The 15084-nt window shown below is 48.9% G+C and overlaps 1 protein-coding gene across 1 annotated transcript; it reads right to left on the bottom strand.

The window, feature by feature from the left end:
* Positions 1 to 4546: 4546 nt before the first annotated feature.
* ZFP64 (ZFP64 zinc finger protein) lies at positions 4547 to 13370 on the bottom strand. Its single transcript, XM_062505041.1, has 6 exons — positions 13319 to 13370; positions 12281 to 12520; positions 10723 to 10887; positions 10342 to 10404; positions 8836 to 9087; positions 4547 to 6491 (listed from the first exon to the last, which is right to left on the bottom strand). Exons 1-6 carry the CDS (start codon positions 13368 to 13370, stop codon positions 5194 to 5196), a joined length of 2070 nt encoding a protein of 689 aa, XP_062361025.1. The 3' UTR covers positions 4547 to 5193.
* Between the last annotated feature and the right edge of the window lie 1714 nt (positions 13371 to 15084).

Below are 15084 nucleotides of genomic sequence, written 5' to 3'. Positions count from 1 at the left end.
ATAGGCAAGTTTTTAATAATCCCCCAGCAACTTTATGTACTCTGAGAACCAGAATGATCCAACAACGTGCCCAGTGACAAGGAATAGTGCTGCTATTCAAGGTAATAAGTCTCACATCAGTCTTGTAAAAATTTAAACCCAAGGTACATTTTTATCACCTCTTTAGCTTTACAGCTCTAACACGGCATCTCACACTGCTGTTTTGTTCAAACTGTGTCATCATTTGTAGTCCCTTCCCTTTATTAGAATAAAAAAGCATGTTTCACAAAGAACTTTAATCTATTAATTATGACTGCTATGCATTATGCAGCAGAGCTTCATGCATTCCTGTTCTTTCAAATTTTCCTCTGGGCCATCAGGAGATGTGACTATCTCCAGGATCCATCTGGGAATTTGCATCTCGCTCATCACTGAGGTATCCAAGTTATTCCCATCCTCACAAAATCCTGCAGAAGGCACCTTCTCCAGGTGGGGAATCCAGCAGCACAGCTCCAGTGCAACTACTGACAGAACTGATAGATAATACACTGATATTACTGATGGAATAATGAATTACGGCCAACAGCACTAAGTGCAGACACACTTTGGGAGGAGGAAGCTGTGATCTGTGCTAGGAAAAGGTGTGGGGTGGATTTTTTCTTTCAATCTGATGTTCAGAAAGTGCAAATACAAGAACCAGGCAGAGGAAGGTGAGGGCTCAGGGCTGGCCTTGCTCTGCTCTGCTGGCCCAGGGCTTGGGGAGCAAAATGATGGAAAATTGTCTGACAGCTCAAAGCATCAGGGACCAGGACCAGCCTTTATTTCAAAGGCTGCCAGAACAGACGGCACAAAGATTTATCAGCTTTCCTTCACTTCGGAAGACATCAGTGGGAAACTCAGGCTGAAAACATTGGAGGGTTCTCCAAGGATTTTTCAGGTGTCTTACATCAGGTTTGATAAACTGGAAGATAGTGATAACAGGTTGTTTCACCCAGCAGCATAAGAAGGCAGAAATGCATCCTCGTGTCTTTAAAATAAAACCAAACCAAAACACAACAACCAAACAAAAATACCTTCAAACACTCTCCAGGCCCTCAGTTAATTATTTCCAAGATCATGTTCAACCTTTACCTACAAAATGCAGCCACCTTCACTAACCAAGAGCTTTCACTTTCAGAATTAAAGGTAAGTTTACACAAGGTCAGAATCGAGGAACTTAAACACCTCTGTCAAAGCTGCATCTGCAATGATAACTCCTGGTTTTAGAGAGGCAAACACAGCTCCTGAGGCTTGTGGAATGAATTGGCTGATCCCTCAGGTTACAGAATTCAGTGGCACTCCAGCAGCAGACCCTGAACGTGAGCTTGTAAAAAACTCACCTCTGCTTTGCCATGGATGTTTTTCCTTCCCTACAACACTGTGAAGTCTCTAAAGACAGCCATGTAACCAAACACTGGATGTTTTAGGAGTCCTTCTCCATGTCCAGCCACTGAAATAAAGACAAAAGCAGAACTGGATACCTGAGAGACAGAGAAAAGAAAGCTTTTCCTGCCACAGACTTTTAATTCAGGTGATACCTGAGACATCATTTCCTCAGGTCACTATAGAAACCTTTATCACCTCATGAAAGGTCACTGGGTAAGTGACAGCAGACATCAGTTTCTCCTAACAATATTGGTTTCTCTTCTTAAAATTTAAATAACAAGGCTAAAGATTTTCCAGCTGGAGATGTAAAAAGCCATTAGAGTAGCCAGTCAATATTCCTGAAATTATAGGAGACAGATCTTGCCATTGAGGACACAGAAAATAATTTTGCAGTCAGCAGAGCAGCACAGTGCAAAAAAGACTGACTATATTTTGACTTCAAACACAAATAAATAAATGAAGAATCAGAAATACAGAATAAAATAAAGGTATCTGAATTAAAAAAGCAAAATCAAAAAACAGGCCTTTCCCCAGTTCTTTGTATTGTAGAGAAAAATGTCTTGGCGTGTCTCTGACATTTTAAACCCCATAACAGAAGGTATTTTTCAGTGCAGCCAGGTGACAGCTGTAATAAACAGCTCATTCCCTAAACAATTGGGAAATATTTTTATTACAATTTTTTAATTGTAAGCCCCACATGTATTCAATATGTTTGGTTTTCCCTCAGCTCCCAAAGGAGCCAGCTTTGGGTCAAGTTCTGCTGCTTTCAGGCCTCATCTGAGGTGAAGACTTGATCCCATCCACTCACCCAGGAGGGTTTCCTGGGTGCCCCCTGTGCGTGGGACAACCTGAGGCTGGTTTTGAGCAGGAATCTCCCATTTTGATGCAAAAAACAGCTAAAGTTTTCAGCAAAACCACGTAAAAGATACAGCACCACTGATAAGGTTTAATCCAGTGCTGTTCAAGCCCCACTGGGGACACTGAGCTGGGGCTAAGCCTCCCCAAAACACAATTAAAGGTGTCCAAACATATTTTTCTTCAGATTTTTTTTTTCCTGTTGTGTATTCCTGCCTCACAAAAGCACAAGAGAAAAGCACATTTCAGCAGGTCTGGTGGAGGATCAGCTTATAGAACTGGGCCTGGCTTTAAAAAGCAATGTCAGGAACAGCAACAAACCCCAAAGGGCTGGGAAGGCACAAGAGCTGGGGCTGGTTTATTGGAAGTGCACACAGGTTTTGCACCTCTGCCTGCTCAGTTTAACCTCAGATCGCTGAGCAGGTAGAAGTTCATCCCCAGAGAGGACAGAGGCTGTGACCACCAGAAACTCACACCTGGGAGCCCACAGGAAAACTGGGGAAAAGCCTGGGCAGAGAGCAGAGCCTGCCAGGGCTGCGCTGGGATATCCAGATTTTCCCTTCCCTCTGGGAGCCAGGGCTGTGCTGGGTGGGATATCCAGGTTTTCCCTTCCCCAGGGCTGTGCTGGGTGGGATATCCAGGTTTTCCCTTCCCCAGGGCTGTGCTGGGTGGGATATCCAGGTTTTCCCTTCCCCAGGGCTGTGCTGGGTGGGATATCCAGGTTTTCCCTTCTCTCTGGGAGCCAGGGCCGTGCAGTGTGAGCAGCACTGAAATCTCTGAGCTCTGCTCCCGTGCCCAGCACTTACCAGGGGAGTTTGGGGATGTCCAGGCAGCAGGAACAAAAATCCATCCCAATATTTTGTCCTGGAAAGAGCCAGATTGCTCCAGAGGCCATGGCAGAACTCTGGGGAGGGAGGGATTGGATTTATTTACCATGTGCTCAAAAGCAGGAGAGCTCTACAAGAGACACTTGTTCTGAATTACCAGGCTCCCTCCTGGGATGGTTCTGCTGATTACATGAAGAATGTATTAAGTGAACATCACAGATTAAAACAATCTGCTCCTGCCAGCTCTAAAACACACAGACCATTACTGTCATACACAGAAATCAGGCCAGAATACTGGAAGGGAAAATTGAAAAGAAACTGTCCCAGAGTCAGCCCTGGTTTTTTCTCAGGGTGGAGGAAGAAGTCTCTAGATTGTTCACATGATGCAATCAGCCAAAGGACGTTGGAGCAGCAGCACTGAGCTCCGTCTATCCATTCACACCATTTTGTTATCTTTCCTGTTTATCTCTGAGGCCCAGCACCAAGGTGAGTCTTTACAATATGACAAATCTACCGGTTTCCTACTTGAGAAGGTTCTCGAGGCTTTTTGAGCAGCTGCAGTGCAGATAACAGAGCTGGGGCAGGTTCAGTGGGACACTGGACTGCAGGTGAGGCTCCTGGCCAAGGGCAAGCACACATAAACTGCATTTCAAACCAGCAGCTTTGCCAAAATCCATCGGGTTTTATCATTCTTGTAGTGCCCGACAGTTCTACAGCTGTGAACTATGACCAGGGTAAAATGAATTAACAGCGAGCAAAATATAATCAATTTAACATAAATGATGAGGTTAAGTTTTAGCCACAGATCTGCTTCCTGTAGAAAACTTTGTGCGTTTCTTTTTATCTGCAGGTTTTTCTCTTAAGTGACAGTGAGATTTTTACAGCTGAGCTCAGCTTTTGGTGAAGTCTTAAAAAAATAAAATTTGAAATGTTTTTATAGGGAAGCGTTAAACAGGAAATATCATCCTGGAGCTCCAAAGCTTCCCTGGGCCTCTGGCACCACCTATGGATGGCACAGGACACTGGGAGCTGAGGAAATCCTACCTGCAGAGTTCACCTCCACCACCGAGGATGGGGAAATTCATTGCTTTTAGCTTGTGGTACCTTTACACGGGCATAGTTCAAAAAACAGCCTGGAATTCTTTCATCAGAGACATTTCAATAATAAATTATAAATATAATAATATTTATTGTAAATATATATAATATATAATATTATTATAATAATAAATTACCATCTCCTCATGATCCAATCTGAATTTCTGCTGGAGTGATGGACCTTGGATTAGAAGATTTTTTTAAAAAATTAAATGAAATTAAATATTTTCCTTTAATGTGAAAAGAAGACCCAAACTGCAATGCACTTTTACCACCCATAAAACTCCAAACAGGCAGCATCAAAATAAAAACAAAAGGTAAGTAGTGTTTGTAAAAAATGTATTTCCAGTTGTTTTGCTCTTTAATTCACAGGCACCTCTGACAGCCATCACCATGCCAGAGAGAATTTGTTGCTAACAGTTAGTTACTACTGAGAGAGGGACAACCTTCTTTTGCTTTCTAAAAACAATCACCTGGATGCTGCAGAAGCATTTCAAGTGCCAGGTGCTACCAATTGCTACAGATACTGAGGAGCAGCCCCTCAAACCTCAGCTGGGCTGGAGCAGAGCCAGCACTGGGGGTTCCTTAGAGCTCAGCCAGGAGCAGGGAATGCACCCGGAGCACAGAACTGAGACTTCAGTTCAACTCCAGAATAACTCCAGGTTATTTTATTGTCTTTTTGTGTGTGCATCAAACAACAAGGCTGCTCTGGAGGTAATTCAGCACAAAGTGAGGAGCTCTTCCAGACAGCACAGTTCAAGACCCACGCTTGGGGGATGTCACTGCTTGGGGACACTGGCAACAGCTGCTTTGATTTTTCCAAGGAGCAGGGCATCTACAGCAGAGACACAGAAATACAAACACATCCTCCTTGTCACACGCAGGCCGCTTCCTTCAGCGTACAGACAAATACAGCGTGGAAGTGTTTGGCTCTGGAGGACGAGTCCTGCATTCAGCTGTTCCTGTGCATTCCCGGCAGGAGAGAGCCGGGTCCAGAGCAGCCCTGCGCCTAATCAGGGATGGAGTCTGCAGGACACAGCAGGGCCGCGTGAGCCCCGCTCTGGATGATGGAATAGCTCTGCTTGGGGCCCTCCGTGTGGGAGGACGAGGAGAAGATGGGAGGAGGAGGAGCAGCCGTGGACACGGTGATGCTCTGCCCCCCGTCACTGACCACGGTCACCTCCGTGGCTCCCTCCTGGATGAGGGCGTTGAGCCCCTCCAGGTCGGAGCAGCTGATGGCGGAGCTGGCGATGAAGGCCTGGCTGGCGTGGGGCTCGTGGCCGGGGGTGGCCCCGGGGAGCAGGGCCTGGTGCAGGGCGCTGCCCTCGCCCTGCTCCTGCGTGCTCAGCAGCACGGCCGGCTCTGCCCCCGGCCCCGCGTCCCCCGCGGCCACCGCGGCCGGGGCCGGGGCCAGCACGCTCACCTGGCCCAGCAGCTGCAGGCGGCCGCCGCCCAGCACCTCCTCTTGCCCCGCGCCCAGCAGGGCAGGAGGCACCACGTTCACGGAGGCGGCCTGCACGAGGCTGCTGGCCTGAGGCACCTGGTGGCCCACGATGATCTTGACCCTCCCCTCGTTGTAGGGGGACACCTGAGCGGCCTGAAGCGGCACCTGGAGGTGACCGACGGCGATGGGGGCGCTGGGCTGGCGGCCGGGATCCATCTGGAGCTGCAGCACGGCCAGCTCGCTGCTCTTGGAGCCGCCGTACAGACTGTGCTGCTTCTTGTGGCTGCGCAGGGAATCCTCCCGCACGAAGGAGGCCTCGCACAGGTCGCACTTGAAGGCCTTCTTGGCGTCCAGCTTGGCGACTTGCCTGGAGCCGCCCTGCTTGGGCCTCTCTCCTTCCCTCCTGTCCAGCGAGTGCTTCTTGCCCTTGGCCCTGTCGCCGTGGGCCTTGCGGACGTGGGTGGTGAGGTTGCTGCGCTGCTTGGTGTCGAAGCTGCAGAACTCGCACTTGAAGGGCCTCTCCTTGCCGTGGATGCGCTCGTGCACCTTCAGGGCCGCCTTGCTGGAGCACGAGTAGCTGCACTCGGAGCACTTCACGGGCTGCTCGGGCTGGTGGCCGCGGACGTGGTGCCTCAGGCTGGTCTTGTTGCCGCACTGGAAGTCGCACTCGGGGCACTTGAGGGTGTTCTCCATGCTGTGCTTGATGCGCACGTGGGATTTGAGGTTGCCCTTCATGGCGCAGCGCACCTCGCAGAACTCACACTTGTAGGGCTTCTCCCCCGAGTGCACCCGCAGGTGCCGCTTCAGGTCCGAGTTGATCTTGAACTTGGCCGGGCACATCTGGCACTGGAAAGGGGCATCCCCTGCCGAGAGAACCCCCAGGTTACACAAGGGACACCAGGAGCCACCGCTGGCACGAATCCCGTCCAGCTGCCTTGTCCTGAACTCCCAGAGCGTTCTCAAAGTCAACAGAAACCTCTTGACACAGGATTATCGCCTGCTCTGACACTCGCATCTAAATTATTTTGCATTTTTTGTATTTTGCAGGCTGCTGTCACAATATCCATAACCACGTGAAGGTGGAGCTGTGCTAATCTCTAATCAATTCCACTGAATCTGTTCTAAAGCCATTAAAAAAAAAATCCCAAAGCAAACTTAGCAACCTAACTAAATAACTTCCCCCTTTTTCTATCTTTAATCTAAAAATACAGCTCTCTAAAATACCTGAGCATGAAGTCTTTAGGTAGGCATTATTTTGAACAAGTGGAAGAATTGTGTTGTTAGGTTCTAAGACACTCTTGGTGAGAGGAAGAAAAAGAAAGTGTATTTAGTTCAACATGCATTTATCCTCTTTAATAATCAAACTGCAAATGGCTGATTTATTTTAGAAGTTAATATTTTATAGAGTTTGTGAGAGCTGTATAATTTTGCATAATTTGCTTATCCTGCTACGTATGTCACAGGTTTAGCTGCGTATTTTTCAAATCAAGTTGTGGCCTACTGTGCTAATCCATGTATCTGTTTAATAATTGAGATACATGGTGTGCTATCTGTATTAAACAGACTTTATTAATGAAGATGCACTGTTTGTTCATCTAGTTTATTTTACAGCCTCAGCTGCACACTCAGCTACTGAATTTTTATCTGCTTTGCTGATGAAGGCACAGTTCATATTTCAATGACTTAATTTTCATATACAGAGTAGCACAATATATGAAAAAGAATATAACAAATGCTGGTTCTGTTGTTTTAAAGAGTAGTCTGCTCTATATTTCTTTGCATTTCTGCCCATCCTTCACTGACACTGCCGGGATTTAGATAAAAAAATGTGTCTGACCACAGGATTATTAATTCTAAGAGTAGTTTCACTCAAATTAACAGGAAGCTGATGTTTAGTGACTAGTCCAACAAGTAATGCTGTGAAGATGATCTCAGTCTGAACAATGGGGATTACACTCACCTTCTAGAGGATTATTAATTTAATTCCAGTAAGCAATATATCCTATACACCAGACTTACTTTTCTCCTAAAATTGTGTGTGTGCATGACAGCTTTGCAACCTAACAAGGATAAAAATTCTTACTTTCAAAATTATTGTGGCTCCTCCTAGCAAATAAAAAAAGTCCTTTTACAAAAAAAAAAAAAAAGAAAAAAGAAAAAAGAAAAAAAACTACTGATTTTGGAGAAACAACAAAACTAAAGCTTGAGTTTCAGCATAATTCAATTGCTTAAGATGCAACAGACTGAAATACCGAAAAGAAAGGTTAGTCTAAAATCCCTTCCCAGCTACTGGAATACTGAATGGAACAGAAATCTAATTCTGCTGGAAATAGCAGAGAGCCATGAGCATTCCCAGGTGCTCACCGAGTGCGAGCTGCCTGGAGTTGCGGCTGGTTTAGGGGCAGATCTGGCACTTGAATGGCAACTCAAATCATCCCTTTTGGGGATCTGAACATCTGACCTGACCATGAATTAAAACCACCTCTGTGACTCTCGAAGCTCTAGAGCCATGGATGTGAGCACAGCCCCACCTGTGTGCGAGCTGGCTGAAACTGCAGCTGGATTAGGGGCAGATCTGGCACTTGAACGGGAACTCAAATCATCCCTCTGGGGGATCTGGACACCTGTCCATGACCTAAAACCATTTCTGTGACTGTGTACCCGCTAGAGCCATGGATGTGAGCACAGCCCCACCTGTGTGCGAGCGCAGGTGCACGGTGAGCTGGCTGGAGCTGTGGCTACCTTAGGGAGAGAAGAACGGGAACTCAAACTGTCCCTTTAGGGGATCTGGACACCTGTCCATGACCTAAAACCATTTCTGTGACTGTGTACCCACTAGAGCCATGGATGTGAGCACAGCCCCACCTGTGTGCGAGCGCAGGTGCACGGTGAGCTGGCTGGAGCTGTGGCTACCTTAGGGAGAGAAGAACGGGAACTCAAACTGTCCCTTTAGGGGATCTGGACACCTGTCCATGACCTAAAACCATTTCTGTGACTGTGTACCCGCTAGAGCCATGGATGTGAGCACAGCCCCACCTGTGTGCGAGCGCAGGTGCACGGTGAGCTGGCTGGAGCTGTGGCTACCTTAGGGAGAGAAGAACGGGAACTCAAACTGTCCCTTTAGGGGATCTGGACACCTGTCCATGACCTAAAACCATTTCTGTGACTGTGTACCCGCTAGAGCCATGGATGTGAGCACAGCCCCACCTGTGTGCGAGCGCAGGTGCACGGTGAGCTGGCTGGAGTTGCGGCTGGCGTAGGGGCAGATCTGGCACTTGAAGGGGCGCTCGTTGGAGTGGATGCGCTGGTGCTTGTTGAGGCTGCTGCTGTCGGCCGCCGCGTACTCGCAGTGCTTGCACTTGTAGGGCTTCACTCCCGTGTGCGAGCGCGTGTGCATCTTCAGCTTGTCCTTGCGGCTGAAGCACTTGCCGCACACCTCGCACTTGTGGGGCTTGTCTCCTGCAAACAGCAGCACTCACACAGCTCAGGGGATGGCCGCGGTGGAAAAAAGCAGAAATGGAATTTCTGATGGAATTTCGGTCACTGAGAATTTTAGACTTTCTGTGTTGACCCTCCCCCCACCCCCCCCCCCCCCGCCCCGAGAAAACACTGCATGTGACCCGAGGCCGTGAAGAAAGCTTCCAAAATTAATAATAAAATTGGTATTGTAGGTGTGTAGTTGGAATAAAAGTGTGTAATATTACATAGTGAAAATTCAGAATTTAAAGTTTTAAAATGAAGCAATATATAAAACATGAGATAAAAGTTTTAAGGCAGAAGTTTGTCCTTTTTCACCTTCTTCTTCATAAGTCTAAACAGTATTATATTGGAACCCAGAAGCCTGGGAGTTTGAACTTTCTGTGCTTTCTGACACTGACCCCCAGGGCAACACTGCTTTTGACTTGAGGCCTTGGAGAAAGCTTCCAAATTTGAGTGACAGAATTGAAATCATGGATGTGTAGTTGAAGAGAAGTGTGTGGTGCAACAAACCCCTTACACTATTTTATAATTAGATAAAAGTGATAGGTGGTTAATTATTAAAAGTAAAAATAATTTAAGTATAATTTCTTAATTAAACAGTTCATCCTCAAAAAGCCTTGTAAAAAGAGAAATACAGCTCCATTTTTAACTTGTTAGTTTACAGTACTATAAAACTCACGGTTGGTGAAACTGTAATATAAATAAAAACTAATAAACACCTGAATCCAAACAAAACATACTGTCTCACACATTTAACCCCAACCCTGACAAAAAAAACCAAAAAAATTAAAATCAACAGCTGACCAGGAAAGGGACCAGGAGCTGGACTCCAGGCTGCAGGTGTATCTGCAACAAACAGCAGAGCCTTTGGAGCCTTCTCCCTTTGCAGCTCTGAAATTGGGAGCTAAAATCATGGAATTGCTTTAACAGAAAGAGCAAAGCAGGTACGTGCACTCCCACCACACTGCACCCTGATAAACACATGGTGTGCACTCAGAAATTAAACTGTGCCCCAAATCAGCCTCCAGTGTTCCAGTGCCACAGCTGGGCCTGGTGCTGCCCAGGGCAGGGCATGTCCCCAAGAGACAATTCCTCAGGCACAGGCAGGACAATACCAGAAAGCACAGACATGTCCACATCCTGTTTACAGAGACGTCACTTCATAGGAAAATGGCTTTTGTGAAAAAGGTGAAAGGAGGAAACCAACCCAAAAGAAAATATAGGAACATAAACCTGTGTGTGTTCGCCGATGACGTTCCAAATCCTTCATGCCATAGGAAGTCTTGAACTGGCAGCCTGGAAACAGGAAGATAAAGATCATCAAATTCAAGGAAAATCTAGCCAAATCATAAAAATACATTTCCATATTCTGGACATGTTTATTTTCAACAGTGATTTCTTTAAAATTCACTGTTAACAGAAGATTAATTCATCTTGTTTACTCACACCTGCTTAGAACAGTGACCAGCTCAGCTGTGAACTCGAGTTTTCTAATGCCTCCCCTTTGAGACAACTCACTCCAGGAGTGCTGCAGGTATCAAATCTCCCGTGTGTCAGCACAGGAAAGCTCTCCACATGAAGATGAAAAGGCAGAGGGCACAATCCCCATCTCACCTGGGTACAGGCAGCTGAGTTTCTTCAGTGGCACTGAGGAGGAGGAGGATTTCTTGGACCTTGCTTTTGGTGGTGTAGAGACAACAGCAGCAGCTGGAGGCTCCGTGCTCTCACTGGGCAGGTAGGTTTGGTAGCCATGCTCAAAAACAAACTCTGGGGCAGAAACTAAACACAAAAAACTTCATGTGAGAGCATTAACTTCTCTAATCAGATTTTAAAAAAAATCATCTAATTATTGTCTAGTTTTATGAATTCCCTGAGGTTTTTTATTCCCTCAGCATCATTCCTGTTTCTGGGTTCCTATTTACCTGGGGGAGGAGGAATGGAAAAAGGTTTTTCTCTTCCAAATACCAAATAAAGATGTATTTGTTTTTCAACTCTCTGTTATAGCCCCAACAAGAAAAAATATCATTATTTATATAGCAAATGTTTTCAAAAGGGATCACACACATTAATTTTGTAATTGTTAGAAAAGTTCAGCCTCTTTCAACTCTACTGTTTTTAGCTGTTACTCACAAGAATAACAGGTGAAAATATCTTAGCCAAAGTAGCAGCTTTTAAATCAATTAAAGAACATTATAGCCCAAAAGGGCAAATGGATAGAACTGTCCTCATTTTAAAGATGAGTAAATATGAAGCAGAAAAATGACTCACCAAAACCCACACTGAATTGAAGGATTATAATACAAAAATTCCTGGAAGTGGGCCCCGAATTCAGTTTGTTTCACTGCTCTTCCAGATTCCCTGCCTTAATCTGTCTATCCAAATTAGAGTCAAATAATTTGAGGTTTAGTAAGGTCCCACACCAAAATAAAACACAACTATATATAGAAGGGCAAACCTTTACACATGGAAAAAAATCCTAATTTTATTTAAATGTCTCCAGGATCAGGACCTCACTTGAGTCTTCACATAGGCAGAAATTTTGAGTAATATTTTTCCTGCCAATTAGCTGTGGGAGCAATGTTAGGGAATGCAGTGTTCATACACAAAAAGGTCTGGACGGGTGCCTGACAGCAATTCTGGGTCTGTTTTCCATCTAGAGCACTCTTTAAAAAATTTAAATGCATAGTAATTACTTATTTTTCATAAGTATCGACAATTTTAATTAATTTGCTTGAGCTGGTTCCACAACACAATAGATTTGAGCAATTCTCCGAGAGAACTTGTATCTCAATTAGCAAATTAAGGAACTATTGTTATAACAAACCCAAGAAGACAGCACAGCACTATTTCATTGCCTTGGTTACAGTAATGACAGCTGATGTGAAAACTCTTATTTCACCTGGGTGATGGGGACACAGGGACAGAGTGACAGCACCTGGCAGGTGACACGGTGGTGTCTCTGATGGTTTGGGGACCTGTAAGGTTTGTGTAACTGTGATGGTTTGGGTACTTGTGATGGTTTGGGGACCCGTGATGGTTTGGGGTACCCGTGATGGTTTGGGGACCTGTAAGGTTTGTGTACCTGTGATGGTTTGGGGTACCCGTGATGGTTTGGGGACCTGTAAGGTTTGTGTACCTGTGATGGTTTGGGGACCCGTGATGGTTTGGGTACCTGTGATTGTTTGTGTCTCGGAGGCGATGGTCCTGCTCGTGCTCTGAGCCTGTGTGCTTGGCACGGTCTCCTCGGACACGAACTGGACAGTGCTGGTGGCGCCGGCCGTGGCACTGGTGAGCTGGCAGCCGCTCTGCTTGTGCCCCACGAAGGCGTCCAGGTTGTTGAACTGCTGCTTGCAGATGCCGCAGATGTGGATGTCGGGTGTCAGCTCCACCAGCACCGTGGTGCTGCCGGGGACTGCGGGGACACGGCACGGTCAGCTCTGGGCGACACCGCTCCAGGTGGCACAGGGACATCCGAGCTGCACGGATGCATCCCCAGAGGGCTCAGGGTCCCGTGGGGGGCACTCGCCCATGGAGAGAGGACAATCCTCCAGGACACACGGACAGCACCCAGTGCTCAGTGCCCATCCATCACTCTACATCCATGGACCACTACCGGGACTCATGGAGCATCCATCGCCCAGGATGCACGGAGCACTACCGGGCCCGTGGATCGCCGCCCGGGGCCCGTGGATCATCGCCCGGTGCCCGTGGATCATCGCCCGGGGCCCGTGGATCATCGCCCGGTGCCCGTGACCATCACCCGGGGCCCGTGGATCATCGCCCGGGGCCCGTGACCATCGCCCGGGGCCCGTGGATCATCGCCCGGTGCCCGTGACCATCGCCCGGGGCCCGTGGATCATCGCCCGGGGCCCGTGGATCATCGCCCGGGGCCCGTGGATCATCGCCCGGTGCCCGTGACCATCGCCCGGGGCCCGTGGATCATCGCCCGGTGCCCGTGACCATCGCCCGGGGCCCGTGGATCATCGCCCGGGGCCCGTGGATCATCGCCCGGGGCCCGTGGATCGCCGCCCGGCCCCGCTGCCCGCGGCGCTCACGCAGATTCCCGGGTTCCCCCCCGGCCCCCACCCAGGTTCCCGGGCTCCGCTCCCGCCCGCTTCATGCACTACTCAGGTTTCGGGGCCCGGGCAGGCCCCGGCTACCCGGCGCTGGCGCGGCGCGGGCCCCGGAGCGCGCATGGCGCAGCACTTACACTGCACGGAGCCGGGGAAGGCGGGCGCCGCCCCCGCCCCGCCGCGGTTCATGGCGGCGCCGCCGCCGCCTCCTGCACGGCCGAGCCCCGGTAGCGGCCCCGGCCCCGGCCCCCGCTCCCGCTCCGCGCTGCTCGGCCGCCGGGCGCCGGCGGATGTGCGGGAGCCGAGCATGCTCAGTTGCGGCCGCGAGGCTGCGGCGGTGCCGGCCGGCAGCGGCCCCGGGCGGGCCGGGCCCTGAGGCAGCGGAGCGGCGGCGTTAACCCTGAGCTGTGCTCGGCTCCAGCTGAACCCAGAGCCCAGAACCCAGCCTGAACCCCAGAACCCAGCCTGAACCCCAGAACCCAACCTGAACCCAGAGCCCAGCCTGAACCCAGAGCCCTGCCTGCACCTCTAGTCTGAACCCCCAGTCCTGCCCAGCCCCAGCCTGACCCCCAGTATGTGTGGTGCATCATTTGCTGCGTTATTAATCGGACACTACTAACGAGATGTGTTAAATTAACATACAGGAGATTCAGATGAGCTGTGGCATTGCAAAGAGGAATTGCCTCCACCCTTTGCATCATTCCTCCCTGCTGTCCTGCAGAAAGTGCTCGGTCAGGAGCAAACTGTTCACTCCCTGTGCTGCAAAGACTGGAGGCTTGGGGAGGGAACGGCTCCGTGCAGCTGTGCTTTTCACCTCTGGAATTTCCTAGCACACTGCAAATGTGGCTCAGCCTCTTTTCCTTCAGGGAGATGATGAGATGGGGCCCAATTAATGTTTTTCATAGGGATTTCCTGAATTTTTGTTATGGCTGTGCTGGGAAGGGTTTTTCAGGTTGTGGTTATAAGCAGAGGGAGAGAGGCACCTGCAGCAGGAGCAGCAGTGGCTGGACAGGTCTGGGGGTCAAGGCCTTTGGTATCCCAAGGGCGTTCTGGCTGCCAGATCCTTCCCTCTGAGCTTTGTTTTACAGGGGTGGTCAGAAGAAGGAAAACCAGTCACTGGCAGCGACTTCAACAGATGCAGAGCTTGAAATACTGAAGAAATTACTGCATGCCTTTGGGAGAACAGCAGCTTTCAGACCCACAGCTGTCCACAGGAGCTCCTGACACATGGCCCTGCAAAACAGAACTGTGGAAGGACTGGGATAAAATGATGTGCCAGGGAGGCTCAGGTTGGACATCAGGAGGAATTCGTTGCCAGAAAGGGTGGCCAGGCTTTGGCAGGGGCTGCCCGGGAAGGTTTGGATCTCCATCCCTGGAGGTGTCCCAGGAAGGGCTGCAGGTGGCACTCGGTGCTCTGGGCTGGGGATCAGGCACAGCTTGGAGATCTTTTCCAACCTCAGCGGTTACGGGATTGTGGCTTTGGCATGAACATTGCAAGCACCATTATTATCTCATGAATAACTAATAACTCTGCCAGTCCAGAACTTTATGGATGCTCTGGAGGAGTTCTCCCTTGCCTGGTTGAGGATTGATGTCTGATAGTGTAACACTGCACCGAGCACTTGAGTCATGGAGCAGAGCTGTGCTGAGATCACACTTGACACGATTTGCAGCCTCTGAGGCATAAATCAGAGTGCATGTGTAATGTTCCTCACCCTTAACCCGGCTGACATGAAAATACTGCACTGCTCCGGGCTGCCCATATCTGCAGTGCAAGCAAACAAGGCCCAGAACAGACAAATGTCAATCATGAGAGACAAGAGGAAAAAAAATCAGAGGCATAAAAAAGTCAAAGCTCATCAGAGCCCTGGAGACAGGCGTTCCCTGGCACAGTTTGGACAGC

Source organism: Cinclus cinclus, chromosome 18 (assembly GCF_963662255.1).
Source record: "Cinclus cinclus chromosome 18, bCinCin1.1, whole genome shotgun sequence".
Taxonomy (NCBI): domain Eukaryota; kingdom Metazoa; phylum Chordata; class Aves; order Passeriformes; family Cinclidae; genus Cinclus; species Cinclus cinclus.
This window is presented reverse-complemented; position numbering and strand designations above follow the sequence as displayed.